This window comes from Tyto alba, unplaced genomic scaffold (assembly GCF_018691265.1).
Source record: "Tyto alba isolate M040663 unplaced genomic scaffold, T.alba_DEE_v4.0 Super-Scaffold_42, whole genome shotgun sequence".
Lineage (NCBI taxonomy): Eukaryota > Metazoa > Chordata > Aves > Strigiformes > Tytonidae > Tyto > Tyto alba.
Genome location: NW_024881318.1, coordinates 7,284,229 through 7,304,360, shown reverse-complemented (window position 1 = coordinate 7,304,360; position 20,132 = coordinate 7,284,229). Strand labels below are relative to the sequence as shown.

At 40.3% G+C, this 20,132-nt stretch overlaps 1 protein-coding gene across 1 annotated transcript in view; it reads right to left on the bottom strand.

Moving 5' to 3' along the window:
* Positions 1 to 20,132, bottom strand: part of LOXHD1 (lipoxygenase homology PLAT domains 1) — a 118,487-nt gene that overhangs the window by 57,794 nt on the left and 40,561 nt on the right. The window contains exons 13-25 of the mRNA XM_033011102.2: positions 19,894 to 19,970; positions 18,858 to 19,054; positions 18,336 to 18,528; positions 17,350 to 17,510; positions 14,315 to 14,606; positions 13,626 to 13,780; positions 12,229 to 12,362; positions 11,144 to 11,292; positions 9,761 to 9,865; positions 8,920 to 9,048; positions 8,005 to 8,169; positions 3,351 to 3,532; positions 339 to 455 (exon numbers count right to left, since the gene is read on the bottom strand). Of these exons, the coding sequence (XP_032866993.2) occupies positions 339 to 455; positions 3,351 to 3,532; positions 8,005 to 8,169; positions 8,920 to 9,048; positions 9,761 to 9,865; positions 11,144 to 11,292; positions 12,229 to 12,362; positions 13,626 to 13,780; positions 14,315 to 14,606; positions 17,350 to 17,510; positions 18,336 to 18,528; positions 18,858 to 19,054; positions 19,894 to 19,970 (2,056 nt within the window). The remainder of the gene's footprint in view (positions 1 to 338; positions 456 to 3,350; positions 3,533 to 8,004; positions 8,170 to 8,919; positions 9,049 to 9,760; positions 9,866 to 11,143; positions 11,293 to 12,228; positions 12,363 to 13,625; positions 13,781 to 14,314; positions 14,607 to 17,349; positions 17,511 to 18,335; positions 18,529 to 18,857; positions 19,055 to 19,893; positions 19,971 to 20,132) is intronic.

The window sequence follows — 20,132 nt, the reverse complement described above, 5'->3', positions numbered from 1 at the left end:
AACCTCCAAAAGGTTGAGAAGCAACATCACTGCTTTGCTCTCATCCACTGCCAGGAGGAAATACCTCTATTCTAGTTAAAAGGCTCAATGAAAACAGCATTTTTTTTAAAAAAAAACAATGATTACAGAGTCTTGAAATCAATATTTGAAGAATAAAACATGGTAATACATGTTTGTTGTCTCCAGATCCCCAAGCTCTAGCGAGTTCATTAGTGTGCATTGTTCTTTAGGGAGTAATTTTTCACTGTTAATCACACTTCGTATACAGAAGATGCGCTTTGGGAAATGGAAGTGGTTGTTAATGGAAACATACTGCAGTGCTGGGATTCACAGCCTACCTTTCCATTTGGCAACAGTCTTCGAACTGCCACACGGTCCAAATGCCAACCAGAGTTCAGTCCTGCACCATTGTGTCCTATGCGAATCTTTTCAATAATGTCACCAACATCCTCCAGCTATGAAAAAAGAGGGAAAAAAAAAAAAAAAAAAAAAAAAAAGAAAAAAAGAAAGAAAAAAGAGAGATTATAGCATTAACAACAGGTGACTTTTGAGATGCTACTTCTTTAGTTTATTTCCTATTTGTCCAGTCTGTATGAAGTCCCAGGGGAGCAAATATGAGTGCTGATGCCAATTATGCCCTAACTTGCTTGTTAATGAGAGGGTTTCCCTGAACTTCTGTTCCAAAAATGGAGAGAATTTTGCTCTGCACAAATCACCCACTGTATGAGATAGGCTTGGTAGCACAGCAGACTTCTCTGTATGTGTGGAAATGAAGGCAATTTTTTAGAAACTGCAATGCTACTGCATCTTAGATTGTTCTTTTTATATCCATTTCCTTTTTAAACACTTATGTGCACTCTTATAACACTGGAAGAATAGCTTTGAGGTCAAAGTATAATATTAATAGCCTAGAATTTTATATTACCTCTCTCCTGTTCCATCACAGAAACCCAATACCATTCTGAGCAAGTCAACAGGATAACTATCTTATGAAGTGGCTACTGTTTTTTTATGCCTTCCCTTATTACTTGAGTAATTTATTACTAGTTAAAGTCACCTCCTTTCCAAAGGCTTGAACAGGAAAAATTATATTTATTCTTAAGTAAAAGCTGTTGTTTATTTCAGTGCAAGCTTTTTTGTATAGTTGGCTTTTAAAAAAGTAAGGCTGGCTGCAAACTTCCTTTTCTCGTAAAAGCACTCAAATCTCTTTCTGTCCATAGGCACTTGGAGTCTTTATTTCTTGGAAACATGAGAATACTGAACATCTCAATTTGCACCACTGGAGACTACCCCCTTCTCTTCCTAGCCTAGCTGACAGAATTGCCAATACTAAAGCAAAGACATCTGTAATTTTAGAAGACTCCTCACTCAGTAAGACTGACTGCACTACTCATGGAATTCACACTCCGAACAAAGAGGGTTTGACTTCATCAGCCCTGCCCTGACTTTAGACAGCATAAGTGTAATTGCAAAATAATGAAATGATCCAAACTAATTTCTAAAACTCATGCATGCACATAAATACACAGTAGGGGAAAATTATTTTTCCCTCTTTTGTTCTGTCCAAACATTCATTTTTCAATGAGGTTTTTAATCAATATGTAGCAATAAACTGATGCTTGACCAGTAAAGATCCATGTTAAAGAAGAAGTGACCTTTACCCTGCTGTAGGCATCCCCAGCAAATCATCACCTGGGAGCATAGCTGAGACCAGACTCCAATCTTTTTTATCTCTTGCGAAATACAAAATGGTAGAAACACTAAAACAAATGGGCAGTTCTCAGTTTATATTTCCTGAGCTCCTCAAATTGTTTTTAGGGTCTGTTGAACTCCAAAATATGGCTCTATACAGCTAGGTGAAAGAAGAATATATTTAGCTTCATCCCTGTCTCCTGCAGCAAGAGGAACTGGTGAAGAGAGAATGAAGTTTGGGGACAGGTTAATATGATATTATAAATCTGGAGAAAAAACTGCATTTTCACTCTCTTCATCTTAGAAAAGTACTGATGTTTCAGATTCTACCAAACCTAAAATAAATCTTATAGAACAAAGAAATAACAGTAACACTCAGTTTAAGATTTATATCTATGGATTAATGCAACCTCTATTATGAAAAACTGTGTGCAAACTCCATCAAAATAAGTCTTATTCTTTGTTTTTAAAGATTCACACTGGGGATTTATTTAATGATTCATGCCATATAATAATAATGTTGGCTGGAAGCATTTTAACTGGTTAAAAATATAGTTTAAGATTTGCCTTAAATTACAAAAACAAACCAAACCCAAAACACAGAGAGGTTGCAAGGTCCTGTATGAAGTTAGTGTTGGTGTTTCAACCAGGGAGGGAAGGTAAGGGCATGAAGCAGGATCAAAAGCATAGGCCAGAGCAGGACTGCCTATATTTTTGCCTCTCACAAATTCTCAGCATCAAGAATATATTATAAATAGGAATTGCTGAATATTGTAGATGTAAATGTGCTCGCTCATTGATGTGCACTGGTTTACTATTTACATACAGTTGTGCCAACATTTCCAGAAATACTTGATAAGATTTCTCAAAAAGTTAGTCTCAGGTATTCAAAAATCATGGTGTTCGCAGCAAAGTAATAGTCTCTCTGTCTGAGGATACAGAGAAAGAGAGCTTGATGCTTAGGTTGCCATAGGGTTAGAACAGATGAACAGATCATCCACCCCAAATGAAGTGCTACAGAAGTAGTGAGTACCACGGACCAGCCCCTTTAACATGATCTGATGAAAGAGGAACACAAAATGATTCAAAGGGACTTAAACTGAAGGCAAATGGTTTCAACAATAGTGCAAGCATTTCATTCCTGTTACCTTTCAAAGTATTGCAAACTGCAAGAGAAGGCAAGTATACAAGCAAATAAGCATGATAAGGAGAGGTACAGGTATTAGATCTGGCATACATGGAAACTGATATGCTCTCTTTACAAAGTATGGTCTAGGAAATGGAAGATGTAAAGACCTTCCAAAGCAGCTCTCAACTTTATCTGTAACGGCAAGCTTCCATATTGGTGCATCTCAGCTCCATGATAAAATTGCTCCTGTCTTTACAAGGCTTATCATGGCATTAGGCCACTAGGGATTAGTCCCCATTAGGGACACTGGAAGTTAATACCTTTGAGTTGCTACTAACTGGAGGTCAGTGAGAAAAGATTTGATCCTGCTCTCACAGTCTGTTGCAGAACAGAATTTTGAACCCACGTTGTTTGAGTAAAAGAGCTGAATATCTTTCCCTAAAAGAGGAAAAGTTCCCACTTTGCTCCATTTTCTCTCCTTAGTTCCCTTAGGGCAACCTAATATGAGAGCAAGCATCTTTGATCTTACCTCCACAATGAACTGATTCACTGAGTTCCTTTCAAAATACATCCTTTGCTCTCTCTTGTTGAGGCACAGAGATTTCTGCTGAGTGCAGTTCCCATCACTTCCATAGAGAACAATGAAGACATCTGCATCCGTGCCAGCTCCAAAGATATCACTGGTGTAGACAGTGATCTCGTAAGGAACAACTGATTTAGGAAATGGTAGAAAATTAAAACAAAACAATAGAAGTTATTAAGCAGCATACCAATGCTCCTAATAAATTTTTAATGAAACAAAATCTGGATTAGAAAACTCAACATTTAAAGAGGACAGGGTAGGAATCACACAATTATGGTCATTTAGTTACCAAGCAGGTCAGTACTCTGAGAATCCAGAGGAATTTACTTCAACCCTATAATGCCAATTGATCTTGATGCATGTACATTTACTGAGAAAGCACTCAGTGTATTTATACCTGCTATCTAAAATTACTAAAAGAGGATTTACTTCAACAGCTCAAGTCTTAACGCAAAACATGTGAATTTATAGATTTTTTGAGCAACTAGGCAGATGAAGTTAAATTAACTGGGGGCAGTATATAAATATTCAAGATAATCTTACTGATAAAAAAAATCTATTATTTTCATTACTAAGCAAGTGACACAAATCAATCATAAGGAAAAGAAATAAAACCCTATGCTGTCCACTCTGATCTAGTTTTCTCTTAGTACCACCTTCTCTGTAACACCAAGGCAAACAGGATAAATTTGTACCAGATCAGTGATGAATAGAGAATGGTAAGGATCAAGCCCCTAAATACTTCCTTAGTCCGTTTCCTTGGTTTCTCCAGAATGTCCCATGACTCCAAAATCTGATGCCTCCTTTTGTTCTTTTCTATCTTCAGAGTTTATCAATCTTGAGTCCTGCTAGAGCATGACTCAGACTTGCTCAGGAATAAGATTGACACAGGAATAAGACTGGGGGTCTCTTGCTGGCTCTGCTACAGATTTGGTGAATATACTCAGTTTCCAAGATGAAAGGATGTTTAGATCACAGAGTAAGAAACCTATGTTCAGATGTCTGCACATCGAGTAGGTGTGTACATCTCCAGATGTAATCACTAAAGTCAACGCAGTTTGAAGAAAGTCAGACAAGCAAAGGCAGGCATCTTCCTTGCAGTTAGCTCAATCACTCTCCACATCCACCCTTTGTGAATGACCAAATATTTATTGCAGATAACAGGAATTCAGACACTGTCATGAGGACATGTAAATTCAGGTGTGCCATTTAGCAAACTGAAACCTGTCCCTATCTCCTTTAAATCTGTCATGGTTTGAACCAGCCAGCAGCCCAACCCCACACAGCTGCTCGCTCAACCTCCCCTGCTCTGGGAGATGAGGAAGGGAATTGGAGGGGTAAAGGGAGACTCAAAGCTTGAGATAAAACCAGTTTAATAATTGTAATAAAATAAAACAATAACAATAATAGAAAGTACAAGCAGGTAACACACAATGTGATTGCTCATCACCCACTGGCTGATACCCAGCCCAATCCTGGCCAGTGATCAAAACACCAAGATCCCACAGTCAGAATTCCAGCAGCCAGAGAGAAACCCCCCTTCCCAGCGGCCCCTCCTTTCTATGCTGAACATGACATTACATGATATTGAATATTTCACCGGCCAGTTTGGGTCTGGTGCTCTGCCCGTGCTCCCTCCCAGCTCCTTGTGCACCCGCGCACAGGCAGGACACGGGGAGGTGGAGAGTCCTTGATCTCTTGGCAACAACTGAAAACAGCGTGTTATCAGCATTCTTCTCACACCAAATCCCATACTGAATTCAAAGCGCAGAACTATTCTAGCTACTGAGAAGAAAAATTAACTCTACCCCAGCTGAAACCAGGACAAAATTGTTTCTGAAATCTATAGATGAAAAATACCAGGTGAGGCTTGGGCACCACTGATTATCTGTAAGGACTTCTGCCACAAGCAGACACAATTCTTGTAGTCCTCACCACTACCCACGAGCACAGCCTTTGACACACAGTACTATCACCAGGACCCGCTCCTGGCCATCCCCTTCCTCTACACCACCCACCCAGCTCCCACCACTTCCCATCCCTCACTACAATCTTCTCAGTTTCTTGTCATCTGCATCATCCTACACTGCAGTGACTTCACTCATGTGTGCTATTTACACTGTGTCACGTCATGCTATATCTCAGATTCAGCATCTCTCTTAGAATAGAGAGAAGGTTTCTGGTACCATATCTATTACTGTTGGAGTAACTCTGATTATATGTATGGGAGCCTCAGTCTCTCTACATACGGTTCTCAGGAGAACAGAGATGAAGAAGTCTTCTACAGAGAGTCATCATAGAGGTACTTAATATTCTTTCTGCCCAACCCAATGAAATCTGCTCTGCTGTGTTACAAGTAAACTGAAATAGTTTCTCCAGTATGTAAGGGGGGTGGGGGAAATGCTGGAGACGAAAAATCACATGCTAAGCATTATGAATTTAAAATTATCTTCTCTGCTGAAATCCGTGGTGCTTGCTCTTGTTGCTTGAATATTAACATCAGCTTAGAACTGAATCAGCAAAGCGGCACCATAACAAGGTCACTAGCAGCACAACTTTCAGCTGTCAGACGCCTATTTCATTTACATGGCACTTTTAAAGTTGTATCCCCACAGGGATGATTTTAATTGGACTGCCGATGACATGTTTTCATCATTTGTTTGGCGTGAAACAATTCTGGCACGAGTCATCATAAAACAAATCAAACCGTTTTAGCTACCTCTAGCAAACTGAAATCTCTGGGTTCATAGTTAGGAAACCAGAATGCAGTAAATAGTGCTGTGGGAATTGTTTAAATAGTGAAACAGCCTGAGCTGACACCGAGCCTGGCACAACCTTTTTGCCAGAGAGGCCTGACTATTTTCAAAGGCTTAATGTAGACTCCTGACAAAAATCAGGTTTATACAAACTATGTACTCAAAGGCATGGTATGCCAGAAATTCTTACATCATTGTAATATACAGGGACAGTAATAAATTAAATAGTCAGCTTCTGTGTCAAAATATATATCAGCTGGGATAACATGGAAAAACTTGATGAGGAGCATGTACAAGGTATCTGGGTTATATTCGCTCCTGAGGATGCATTCACTATGTCTATCTACCAATTTATTTTTTTCAGACACAAAGACTAATATGTCTTCCAGTTGACTGACTGAAATGAGGAAAGAAGCAAAGAGTATCCATTCTTCTGCTCCAGGCAGTTTAGGTAAAGAAAGTAAGCCATGGGAAATCAAAAATAGCTTGGTCGAAACGTGAGGGAGGCACAAAGAGGTCAGATCCTCAGAGAAAAAAGATGATTTTAGCTTACAAACTGCACGTTATGAGGATCTGGATGTTGGAGGACTGGCCAGCTAATGTGAAGAAGACCTTCAACATGAACCACAATGTTGACAGTAAAAAAGAAGGAGCCAAACAGCAGTTAGTCTTCTGTGTGGTTATTCTCACAACTACTTATGAAGAAGGAAACAGAGGCAGCTAAAGAGAGATTGGGCAGCTCTAACTTTTGATGTCTAAAAATAAGGAACTGCAGGAGGTAAGGCTTTTGATACCATCAATGCATACAATGAGGGATGCAATGAGGTAGTAGGAGACAGCTTTGGTGTGACCAACTTATCACTTGTTCAGAGTGACCTATGAAGAACCCAACAGGGCAAGGGGTGGAAATCAACTCTCAGGTTCTAGACCTTGTCCATCACCATTGTGGCATCCAACCTAATGAAGGGAAAAGGCAATTTTGATAGGCCCCTGAAATTTGGCTAGGAAATACTTATTGACAACTTAAAATTAAGCAGATCAGGGAGGAACAAGTCCCAGGGCTGTGAGTTCACTGAACATAGTCAAGGATGCACATGTGAAAAGGGAAAGAGAGGGCTACAAAATAAGAAAAATAATGTTTCCAGTCATTTATTTCAAGAAAACCTTATTATCTGGTTCTTGATATTCTGGGGACAGGAAAAGAAATTGTCTGAATAGGAGACTTTGAGGTGCCATAGCAGACTTGAAAATTATGTTTAGTACTGAGAAGGAGCTCCCAAAAGACACTGGTTTTACCTCAAACATTAATTTAGAGTGGAGTGAATTGAAGAGTAAATTGGAGAACACTAAAAGAGGCAGACTGGTACAATACTATCAAAAAATCATCACACTGAAGAAACTCTGGAAGAGGGTCTTTCAGCAAGGGAGAGGGGTGCAATGCCAAAGGCACTGGGGGAACCAAGACTTGGAAGCAAGACCAAAGGGTCTGCTTTGACAACAGAAAAAGCAATATTAGAATGGAGCAAGATCAAAGGGAAACTGGAGACAAGGAAGACAGCTTGGAATAGACTGAAGTCTTGGAGATGACAGGGCAAGAGGGAGCAAAAGACAATCATACACAGACACGTGGCTTCTAATGACTCATTTGGCAAATACAGGAAATGTTAGTCTACAGCATCCAGAGGAACGTTCTTGTAGTAATTGGAAGAGTTGGCATGTGATGTATTTATAAATTTTTCAAAGCCAATTCAAGTGAGAGGCCAAGCCTATAAAACTGCATGAGCTAGTGAAATTTTATCTTCTGTAATGATGGGTGTATCCTGGGGAAATGGCATTCTGCTCACATGGGATATACTCTGTTGTCTGCAGTTCTGCAGGGAAGATGATTCTCTCAACAGCTCCATCATCCTCAAATTTATCCAGCCAACGGCCACAAGGGAACTTGAGACACTGTCCCAGAGATGGGGCATCAATCTCCACCCACTCCAGAAACCAGCCAGTTGAACTACCTGCGGTTGGAGAGATAACAGTGAATAACCCACAAAGACTCTACAGACAACAGAAAATGAATCATTGCATTCCAGACCTCTGAGAAATAAATCTTCCTGTCTTCTGCCAACAGAAAAATAGAATAGATACCATAAAAATCATGGTAAATGATTGTCCAGGTTTTCACTAAGGTGTTTTAAATTTCTATATGTGTCAAGTTAAAGATACGCATGTGGAAGTGTTAATTACTCCATCACTTGGATTAATTTACCTTTGTAGTAAAACAGAGGAGTTATTAACAAACATGTCCCTTGGTGCCCCATAGGGAGGGAATCTATGTGTCCTTCCACTGCTTTCCTTGTTTGTAGTAGAGACAAAGCCATGTCTCAAAAGCAGCCAAGACTTGATGATCGAAACGATAAAAATCTTGATAAAGAAGTGAGAGAAGTCTATAGGTCCCAAGTGTGACAAGAAAAAATACAAGGTTTGGTGATGTATGAGAAAACTATAAATGTGGCTGCAAAACTAAAGAGTCTTTTGCAGAGAAATAGAGGTTGCAAAGTTATCTGCAAGTTGCCACCAATGTGCTCTTATTGCCACAGCCATGGGAATGGTAGTAGCAGCAAAGGTAGTATCAGCAACAGCCAAAGTGACAGTAAGGATCTGTCACCCAAAGGTGAATTACATTTGGGGTCTTGGAGGTAGGTTATTTTATACAGTAACGCACCTAATGCACTAGAAATGCTACATTACAAAGCAGATTATCTTACCTTTATTGTCATGGCCTATCTTGATTTTTTTCAGGTCTCCAATGTCCACAGACTCCACTGTAAATTCATCTACCTTCCCACGCTCAAATTTGTTTTTGTTAGTCTTTGAGGCCTTTAGGCTGACTATCCCTGTTGTGGCAATGTAAAAGGACATTGTTCAGCATGTGAAACAAATCCTCTGGGAATGTCAACAGTGGAACGAGGGAAGTGGTTAAAACATAAAAATGGCTTTTCATCTCAAGATCGGTGCTTTGTCCCTCCCTCTGAGCCCAAATCTGTATCAACACCCAAAATATACAGAATCTCTTTCTTGATTGATCCTCTGGCAGTGACACAGAGACAATGCTGTTGTGCTGTGTTCACCCCTAAAGAAATTGCTCCTACCCATCAGTTCGCTGTCACTCTCACAGGTGCCCTAGTCACTGCACACACAGCTTGGCTGCTTCCAAGAGGATTTACTCATCAGCTGATTAAATACTTCTGGGCCACTCAAAGAGGCAGAGGAGAGCTGGATTTCAGGAGCATGCTGATTCATTGCTGAGGAAAGCAAATCATTCACTGCATTCACTACTCAGTAATGTAGTCCCAGTCAACTGTGCTGTTTCTATAATTGAAATTAAAACCTTTAGATCGGCAGCTGGTGCAAATCAGCATTGCAAAGTTTGACAGCAGCTGGTGGTATGCTCCTAGTTATCACGATGTATGCGGAGACAGTGAGAACATGAAGTTGTACTAAAAAGGATTGAGGAATGGGTATAAAGAAAACAAAAGGAAACCATGACCTGTATTTTCTGATATCCAACAGTGAGGTGCTATCCTGTTTCATCACATGAAGCCATACCTGTATCGTCTTTACTTCCATAGAGAGTGATGAAGACATTGGCATCTGTCCCAGCATTCTTCTTGTCCCCAGTTTTCACTTTCACAGTGTATGTTGTTGATTTAGCTGTCAGATAAAATATCTTAATTTAAGAGTATGAAATATGAACAGGAATCAACTCTACTTTTCATTGCATATGTAAGTTTGGTTTGGGTTTTATTTTGACCGATTACAGCCATGTTGTAATTTCTAATTCCTGTTGTATGCTGTGGTAGCTCATGGGGTGAGCTGGGTATCTGGTTGCAGACTCTTTTACTGCTCCAGTCATTCAGTACATTGTCTGCATATCTACAGATAAGAAATGTGCTTGAGCCTTCCCATTTACTTCCTGGGAATCTGTAAGGCTCTTCAAATCTCCCTCTGCCCATAATACCATTTTGTTCAAAAAACCCACAACACCCCCCCTCCTCTTTATTCTAATAGCATCAAATAATATATGTGCATATAACACATACCAGAAAGTATGTGCATGTTGACATATGCAGTTCATATTCATGAACACACCCTTCACAGTAGCATCATTAGGGAGGTTTCTATTGCACCATCATCTAGCGAGTGTAATAAACTCATTAAAAATATGGAAAAATCTAATATAGTCCTCACTGACTGCAAAAAACTACTCAAGATCTCCAAACAGGCACCCTTCTCCCATAGTCAGACATACGTTTCCAAGATGCTGCTCAGCCAGAAGGTCCTCCTGAACCAAAGGACTATCCAATTTGTGGAAATTATTCATGTATTTGAAAGAATCTGAGGGGGGAGTTTAAGACCTTTCACTTGCAGTGAAGCCAATGGAAGTGCTGGGCACTCAGCACCTTTCAGTGTCAACCCAGGAGTGTGTCATTGCTCTGTGGTTACCATGAAAAATTATATACAAGAGAAACAAAGTTATTCTGGAGGACAACGGATATAAGCAGCAAGATGGGAAGTGAGACAAATTTAGGTTCCTTCCCTTTTTCTGGTCATGCTTGCTCTTTGCTCAGTTTCATGTTGAAGTGCTTAACCATTCCAGTCCATGATGTGAAATGGCTCAGATTTATGCCTTAAATATTAGCAATGAACGTGCATTTCAGTTGAGAGATAATGACTGAACATATTATCCATCTTCCTAGTTTTCTCACTTTGGGTCCAAACTTGCAAGATGATTAAATCATCTTAAAATGAAGAGTGGCCACTCCTTTCTGGCTGACATGCACTTCACGTTTCATTCACATCTGAAAACTTCATGGTGGGGGCAGAATTACTCATAGCCCAGTGAATGCTAACTGCTAATGCCCTCAGCAGGGCTAATAACTTGGTTTCTTTTCAACCCCACACTGGAAGAAATACAAGGCTAACATAAACCTTTCTGTTCCAGGCCCAGCGTTGCAAGAGACTGGCCATCATTTTCCGAATCTTTCTTTACAAATGCTTCATCCACTGGGACCAGCTCCCTGACAATCTGACCGTCATCTTCCTCAACTGCTAACCACCGCTGGCATGGAAAATAATACCTATAAGAATGACAGCAGCACCCAGCACTTACACAGGACTTCACAGGCTTTGATAATATAAACAAGCACAGATCAGAGGCTACTTACAAAAAAAGCAAGATTACTGAAAGATAAACAGCAGATCTGTTTTCATCCTTGAATTCTGGGGTTTTTTTTGTGGGAACTAAATTAATAAATAGGTTAGTGAGCACTTACTGAAAAATGCTGCTTCTGAGCCATCAGCTCCATATCATTGATTCTTTTTAGTTTTCACTCCCAGAAAAAGTTGAATAACTCAAGGGATCACCCAGTCTCCCAGGTATTTTATGTTTGTGAAGAGTGGACCCATCTTGAGGTCCTTAGTAGCACCACCCACCAGAGCATTGTGCAACTTTTAATCATGAGACGTCAAGCATGTTCCAGCTCAAAGGCAAGCCTGTATTTCAGGTTTCTAACAGCCTAGGCTTTGCTTGTCCAGCTGTCTCTGAGAATCATGGGAGTTTGCTTTGATCAGGACTTGGTTTTGGCCCAGATCTTTCCATTAAGTACAAAAGACAAATGAAATGTGATGTCAGAGACTTCCAGAGTGGAGCCTTGAAAGGAAACACGTAAGTGCAGGTTCTGCAAGAGGACCTCCTCGGGAGGGAGAGTCCTTCACAGAAGAAACCAAGAAAAGCTGAGGTTTCCTTCCAAACACTGCTGGTTCCCAAACTGCAGAGATACTGGGACAGCAAACCGCTCCCCCCCTCACCTCCCTAGAGGTACCCCAGAATGGCCCCACATGCAGTATAACAGCACACTCATCACAAGGCTCCCAAAGGATGCCTGCTCCCTGTGAGTTGGCGAGGAGCTACGACGATGTCCTTCTGCATCTCCCCTGCCTTCCAGCAGTTCTGCAGGCTCCTGAGAACGTGCCCCCTTTTCTGACCGTATGAAAGGGTGCGACAGGCTGCTCACGTGGTGCTCTCCTTGAGGTCAACAATCTCTACCCTCTCCAGGAACCAGCTTGGGCTAGTACCAGTGTTATCATGGCGGATCCGCAGCTTCTTCAGCTCACCCAGGTCAATGGCTTTGATGGTGAACACATCCACCTACACAGGAGACAAGAGGTTTTTCCCAGAAAGGGGGAAATACAGGCAGTAAATGGCCAAGGTTAATCTTTTTTCCCATTAAAACAAATGGTGTTTCTGAGACCTCCTTGTATTCTTTGGGTGGAAGTACTAAAACAGCTACAGAGCTGTAAGCTCTCCCATTAAGACTCATGCTTAACTCCTACAAGGCAGTAACAGCCATGGAGCTGCACAACCCTTCACTCCTTTCATCCCCATTTCAGCTTCCTCTAGATTTAACACATCTCCTAAATCTCATTCTTTACAGGCTTAGTGTTTTTCCCCAGGTTGAATCTGGAACTGGACACAAACATATTGACATCACGGAAACACGCCTGTGCACCTCCAACTGTTTTATTTCAAACCACAGAATTTCTTCTTATTGTCATTTACTACAACCAAGATGGTCATTTATTAGCGTCTATTAATGTGACAGGATGGTCCTCGTTATCATAATACTTTAAATGTCTTAATGTGATTAACTTGTTGGTAGACTTTGGGTTTCTACTCCCAAGAGCAGAGCGGGTTACATTTCCAGATTGGAGTTCTTCCCACTGAATGAAGAACCATGTGCAGGTTGCAGTTTCACTGATGCCAAGCTCATAAATCACAGCTAACAGCTTATTTAACAACATTAGTCTCTTTTTTTGTGATTGCAATTTTTCCACAGCTGCTTACTCTTTCTGTAATTTTTCAGAATTATTCCTTGAACAATTCCTGGCTATAAAAGTAGCATGTTAATTGTTCATAAACATTTTTATGGCAAATATTCAGTCTACAAGAGATGTTGTTTAATTGGATTTGATTATAATGTAATTATAGCACACTGTGTAATATTGCTTTTATTCCCTGACTGGTTGAGTAGAACATTTAGAAACGTATTTCCAACCTAAATACTGACATACTAGAGCTGCTTCAGAAATATTCTCCAATATTAATTTAAAGTTTGTGGGTTACAAATATTCCTGGCAGGAAACATTATTACCAGAATGCTTACAGCAAGCAGATGCAAAAGGTGACTCTGATGCAGAATCGGTGTTCAGTTTATTATTCAAATGAATTTCCCTGGAAAATGTTTTGAGGCATTTTGCTTTAAATATTTAAGAAATAAGACACATCTGAGCTTTAAGCTGAAAGAATAAGCCAAGCCTTGCAGAGAAGAGACTGTAATGAATGTCCAGCATGATAACCGAGAGAGCTCTGCCAGCCTTCTGCTTGCTTGAGTGAGTTGAGTGCATGCATTACCTGGCCCTTTTCAAACTTGTTGAGGTTTTTTGACCTTTTCAGCTGGCGCTCACCCGTGTCTCCTCTTTCTACACCATAGATGCTCAAGAAGACATTAGCATCTGTCCCAGACCCCGACACATTCCCAGTGAGAACACGGACCTCATATGTATTCTCTGCAAGTAAAATTGCAAAGGCAGATCAGGAGGAGCACAGAAATAGCCATATTTCATCAGATCCATAGGTCACCATGAAAGCATGTAGCACAAAAAATGCCAGCAGAGTCAGTTTTAAGAAAGATTTTGTCTGGTGTTTATCTGCATCTACCTTAAAACATGAGCAGCTCCATCTTTCTCCAGCCCTTGTCATTAGCCACATAAATAGTTATAGCTTGCTGAGCTCCCAGACACAGCAGTAACTTGACAGATTCACGACCCAAGTGTCCCAGACAAGCCTTGACAAATCCTATAGAAGTCCTTCAGGATACTACCATTTCAGGCTGTCTCCTTCATCCTCTGCCTTAGTTTAACCACTGCCTTCTTCCTCCCCACAGCTGATCAACCAAACCACAGTTTAAGCTATACTACAGGCCTGGGCCAATGGGATGGCTGAGGGGCCATAAATGGTCTTGAAAAGCACCACAGTGTGGTTATTGTCCTTTATACAACTTCTGTATCCCCACACACATGCACATTCCCTCCAATATTTACCCTCCAGTTCAGATTCTCCATCAGGCACCAGCTCCACCACAAGCTCCTTATCTCCTTCATCTCTAGCCAACCAGCGGTGTGCAACAAATGTATAGACATCTATTCCTTCTTCCGCCTTGGCCTCCTCTTGTTCTTCCTCATCAGACTTATTTTTCTTATTTTTATCAGACTCTTCCTTCTTCATGGCAAGCCGCTTCAGCGTGACACTTTCCAGGAACCAGCCATCCCCAATGCCTGTCCCATCATGGCCTATCCGAATCTTATAAATCTTGCCAACATCTGCAGCTTCTCTCTGTCACCAAGGGAAAGTCAGCACCCAGGAGGATATAAGTAATCTTAACTTCCTAAAGTGCATTTTTAAAAATGAGGAGCATTGACTGTATCACCCAAACCACCTAAGCAAGGATAAGATCAATTTTTTATGCAAGTTTACCTTTACTTTTTCCTTCCTGTTTCATTCTTTCATATTTTCCATCATCAGATTTCATCTGAACAGACTGATGTGAAGACATTCAGAGCAACCCTAATGAAGATAGGAGCTGAATCCATATTTACTGGGCTCCCTACTTCTTCCACTGCTCTCCTCACCAGTATTGCCTCTGTGTTGGCATTAAAGGTGAATATGCCAAAATATCATTCTTGGTTTTTACATATTCTCAGTGCCTGAGGTCTTTTTTAAGTGAATAATAAGATTAATTTAATACCTAGCATGAGACATGAACCAAGCAAGAAGCGATAATTGTATAGCGATCAAGCAGTAAAATTGGACTCATATAACCTGATCTCTGACATGGAACATGGGCTTGGACTTTCCTTCTCCTTCCTCTCCTTTGGAAAATTAGAAAAGTATTTTCTCACTTCGCTAGTGTGCAGAGAGGGTACAATCATTATTGATTACAATGCATCAGTGGCAGAAGACTGTGTCCATAAGAAAATTTTCATCCCTCTAATCAATACAGCAGATACAAAACCTTGTTGGTTTAGATTATTTGTCTGGATTACCACCTAATGAAGTTGGATAGAAGGTTTTACTCCATGCAGTCCTTCAACGACCAATGACTTGTTTCTGATGACTGATTATGCTCTTAGGCAGTGTTTGTGTTAGAAAACTTGCAAACATTTGCTTCAGGCTGAAATCTGGCAACTTGGCATGTAAGGTTTCAGTCTAGAAGAACTCTTTTCTATAGTAGATTAAAATAAAATCAATTGCACACAATATGCTTATCAGAAAACTAAAATTGATCCAGCTGTCCTAGCATAAAGAATGTGTTTTTCCTTACATGGTTTTACCTTTAGATTTGCTATAATCATCCTCCATGCCCTGTCTATAACTGATGGCATTTCCTATTAGCATGTAGCTCACAGAATCTTATTCTTGCCCATATCTTTCTGTAAATATTCAGATCATGAAAGAGATAGAGAATCTATCTGTTAATGCTTCAGAGCTTCTGCCTTGTGTGCTTATAAAAAAATCACATAAAATGGGCAGAACTTTAAAGTCTCGCAGTGAACATCTGAGAGAGGATATAAACATGTCTATGTAAACAGAACACTGTACATATGGCTTTTATCATAAATCTGATATTGACTAATAGCTTTTACTCATAAATTTTGGAAAGCTTATTTCCTTTAAAATCAGAGGAACCTAGTCTTAAAAATTATAGAGAGTATTTAAAAAGCAAGCATTTTTATGGTGCTAGTCATTTTAAATCCCAAAGAACTCATTACAAATGGATAAACGTCACTAACTCCATTTTACAAAGCAAGAAACTGAGGCAGGAGGAGATGAACTGATCTCAAAAATACACATTACACAAATGTGGTAAAGCTGCAGACAAAGGCATCTCCATTTAGCCGGTGACAACAGGTAGGATACCCTAGTCTTGATGATTCAGGAGAGATTCCATGACCAGCTCCAAGTAGATGATTAACTGTGAGGAGATGGATCCCACTTCTGTGGCACTGCAAACTCACAAGGAGACCTAGGCACCACCATGCTGAGCCTTGTGCTGTGAGCACATACAACAGATGTGCCTTAAATCCTGCTTCCATCTGAACTCTGTGCTTTATTGTCCAGATGTTGGTGTCTCCTTAGGTCTCAAAGGACATCCTGTACCTTGCTCTAACCCCACACCAGGGCAAGAATTAAGAACATTCATTTCCCCTAGAACTTGGTTTCTCTGGGCAGAAAACCCAAGCAAGCAAGTCAGAAAAGAACAGTGGTCCAGTGCAGCCAGGCCCTGCTCAGGAGAGGATGCCCAACCACACAACAGTTCCCAACCACTGCTCAGCCTCTTGCTGGATTATCCAGGTGCTGGTTCATGCACCTCAGTCCTGTCTGAGGCTTTCCAGCTCAGCAAATGTTCTGCTTACTGTTGGTTTGCCTATAAAGAGGAGTGGACTCTAGAGTATAAACCTGAATGCAAGCCAGACCAATATCTGGAGGAGTGTGCTGTACACCTCAAGTGCCATGACCATGCGGTGCTCGCTGGACTAGTGCTACAGGCAGTAAAATCCATGGGGAATTCACACTTTCACAGAAATTACGGCATCAAACCTCTGCAGGGTTGGGCTGACAACATGTACCTGTCGTTAATGGCATGTGTGAATATGGGCAAAACCAGGATTCTTTATATTCTGTATGGATTTTTTTTTTTCCCAACTAGGTATAGGAAAGGGACAATAACATGTGGTCAGGCCCAAAATATAAGTTGAAGTTCTTTTAAGATCTAACATGAGCAGCTCCTTTTGAAAGTAAACATAAACAAATGCTGCTCTTAGACCATATTCTTCCATGACACATTTCTAGCAGTCCCTCAGAAGATGAAAGTCACTCCATGAAACACAAAACCTCCTAAAAGAAATACAAAATCTCCCCAAAATATGGGTAGTGAACAGCAGATACCAACAGACCTGGCAATTTTGTGAAAAAGTCAATTGTTTTGTATGAATGGGCCAATTACTCTGTGATGTCTCAGTTTTGGCTGGTCATTTCTTTCCCCTCATAGACGTGGAAACAACTGCCTTCATCATACCTTGAAGACATCTGTGGCTCCACGTTCAAAGTTGTTTGATCTGTTGTCTAAGTTGATCAGTTCAGTTTTTCCAGTCTCACCATAAATCTGCATGAAGACTCTGGCATTGGTGCCTGCGGCCCGCACACCTCCAGTAACCACAGACACCTCGTAGTTTATCACTATTCCAAAAATAAAGCAATTAAATCAGCAGAGAAGCTGAGATAACAACATTCCTGAGGGCTCAGGTTCAAAATTAAATTACCTTGTCTTAACAAATGACCATGTAGCCAAACAGCTGCTCTTATCCAAACCAAATGTGAGATAACAAAACTCTTCACTCAGGACTAACCTAATGGTTTTCCTTTTACAAGTATTAAGCCAGTGTCAGAAGGGTGCAAAACAGAGCCTTAAAAGGGAATTTCACTTCAGTATTAACTATAGAATAGTTAAATGATGCCCTTAATATAACACAAGGGAGTGAGTTAAACCGAGTAGAGATAAAACAGCATCTTTTCTCAGGATCTCAAGGCAAATTTTAACCATAGTCTTAAAAGAAAATGAATTTACTGTTAAAAGTCAAATAGACAGTAGGGTTTTGGTCCTTAGGTGTCAAACAGCTTCTCTCTTCCCGGCAATGGGGTAATACAGGCAGGACGGGACATGTGCTGGTGCAGGACTGGGGCAGCGAGGCAGGTAAATGTGAAAAAGTCAAAACCCACTGACATGGTAATGAAGGAGCACAGCACCTTGTGCTGTGTTATGCTGCCCAGGATGTAAATTTTTCCTAGGATCCCAGGAAATAGAGACGGAAAACTCTGTAATGATTTTCCAGCTGTTTTAGGAAACAAAACAAGAACAGGATAATTTAGTTTCCTCACCAACAGAAGCTCTTTGGGACAGAGACTTTTTGGTTTTGGTATCTAACCTAGTCCTTAAAAATGCTAGTAGTACAAACATAGTCCTAGCTTTAAAAAGCACACATTTCTCCATGTGTTTTATCTCACATTTCTCAATAGGCACAATCTCACTTGGGTAGACCTCCACCTCCACCCTGCCATCAGCTTCATCTTTGTCGAGCCATCGGTTGCAGGGGAACATGTACTGCCTTCCCTGGACTGGAACTGCGATCTGGACACTGGCCAGGAACCAGCCAGACCGGATACCCACGTTATCGTGTCCAATCAGTATTCGGTTGATCTTTAAAAAAGCACAGAAACCAACAGGGCACAAAAAACTCCAACACAATAGAATTTACTTAACGTATAAAAATCTCCTTCCCCTCGCACCCTGTTCTTCCACAGTCTTCATGTAAATACCTTATATATGTATTTAACTATAAACATAAAACACTCCACACGCCAGCATGTATGCCAGACCGCCAATGTAATAGTCTATACAAAATGTTTTTTTTTGATATCTAATGTAAAGGTCAGAGACTCTTACATCACATTTAATCCTGAGTGTTACATTGATTTTGAATTCAAACACTTACACAGGGTACAGAGCCACTTGCAATTAATTCTTACCTTCCCAATATCCATCGTATCTATAGTAAATTCATCCACTCGACCACGTTCAAAATAATTGCCTAGATCATTATCAGAGACTAACAGAATCTCTTTGCTGGAGACTGCTTTTTCACCATAGAGTTTGATGAAAACTTTGGAGTCTGAGCTGGCACCGGGGATATCTCCCGTCTTCACGCTGACGTGATAACTGACATCTAAAGTGAGATCAATGTACAGAACACAGACATGTGAGTGGCATTTCCAGTGCTTAGCCAGGCAATTGGCTTCAAACAGAGGGAGGAGGGCTCCAGCTGCAGACACAGAAAGGACTTTGCTCTTCTGTTCATGCATCCAGCATCTTAGGACCACACTGGGTAAGCTATCACACCTTGGAGTTATTCACCAAAACATAAGAGATGCAACAGTTACACTAACGAGCAGAAAATAATTCTGTACTCCTCCCCCTCACTGCTAGATGTTTACCAAGCCATAAAAATGATTTTAGGCAAATGAGGTGATTTCACTTTTTTTTTATACTTACAATTTAATTCAATATCTTTGACTTTTTTTTCTAAAACAAAACAAAAAACATCTCAACCTGAGCTCTGTAAGCGCTGTTTTCTAAAGAAAATTGTAGTATCAGAGCCCTGGTTCTCCAGCAAAGGACAGTGTAATATTTTTGTTAATTTTCTTCTGGGAACACAGTGTTATTTGGTGGAATTTAAGTGGTGGCCATTCAAGATCCTTCTGAGAAAACTATATAAGAAAGCAATTCTTAAAAAATCACAACATTAAGAATCAAAGTTTCTTTCTACATATATATTGTTGCAATTATTCTCTATTATGTAAATTAATCCCATTCATAAACTAGGATTTAAGAGTCAAAGGTATTACCCCTTAAGTGACCTACTGCAGATTCTTGCATAAGAACAGCAGAAAAAAAAAATGAGTAGATTTACTGTGAACTGACATGAATCATGGAGTATAATAAAGCAAGTAAAAACATGCATACACAGCTCAAATCCAGACCACCTTTCTTCCAAGCTAAACTCACTTTTTAGCATTGCTGACTCCCCAGCAGGCACTAATTCGCGGACAATCTGACCATCATCCTCATTTTTGTCAAGCCATCTGGTTTACAAACAGAAGTAAGTTATCTTTGAATAATTAGGACTTATTAGACCTTTCAAAATCTAGTCTGGCTCCACACGTAGTAAAAATCCACACCACAGTCAAAGGGATATTATTACAGGGCTCTGTATCTCTGTTAAGTTTGCAGGAGTTTGACCAGAC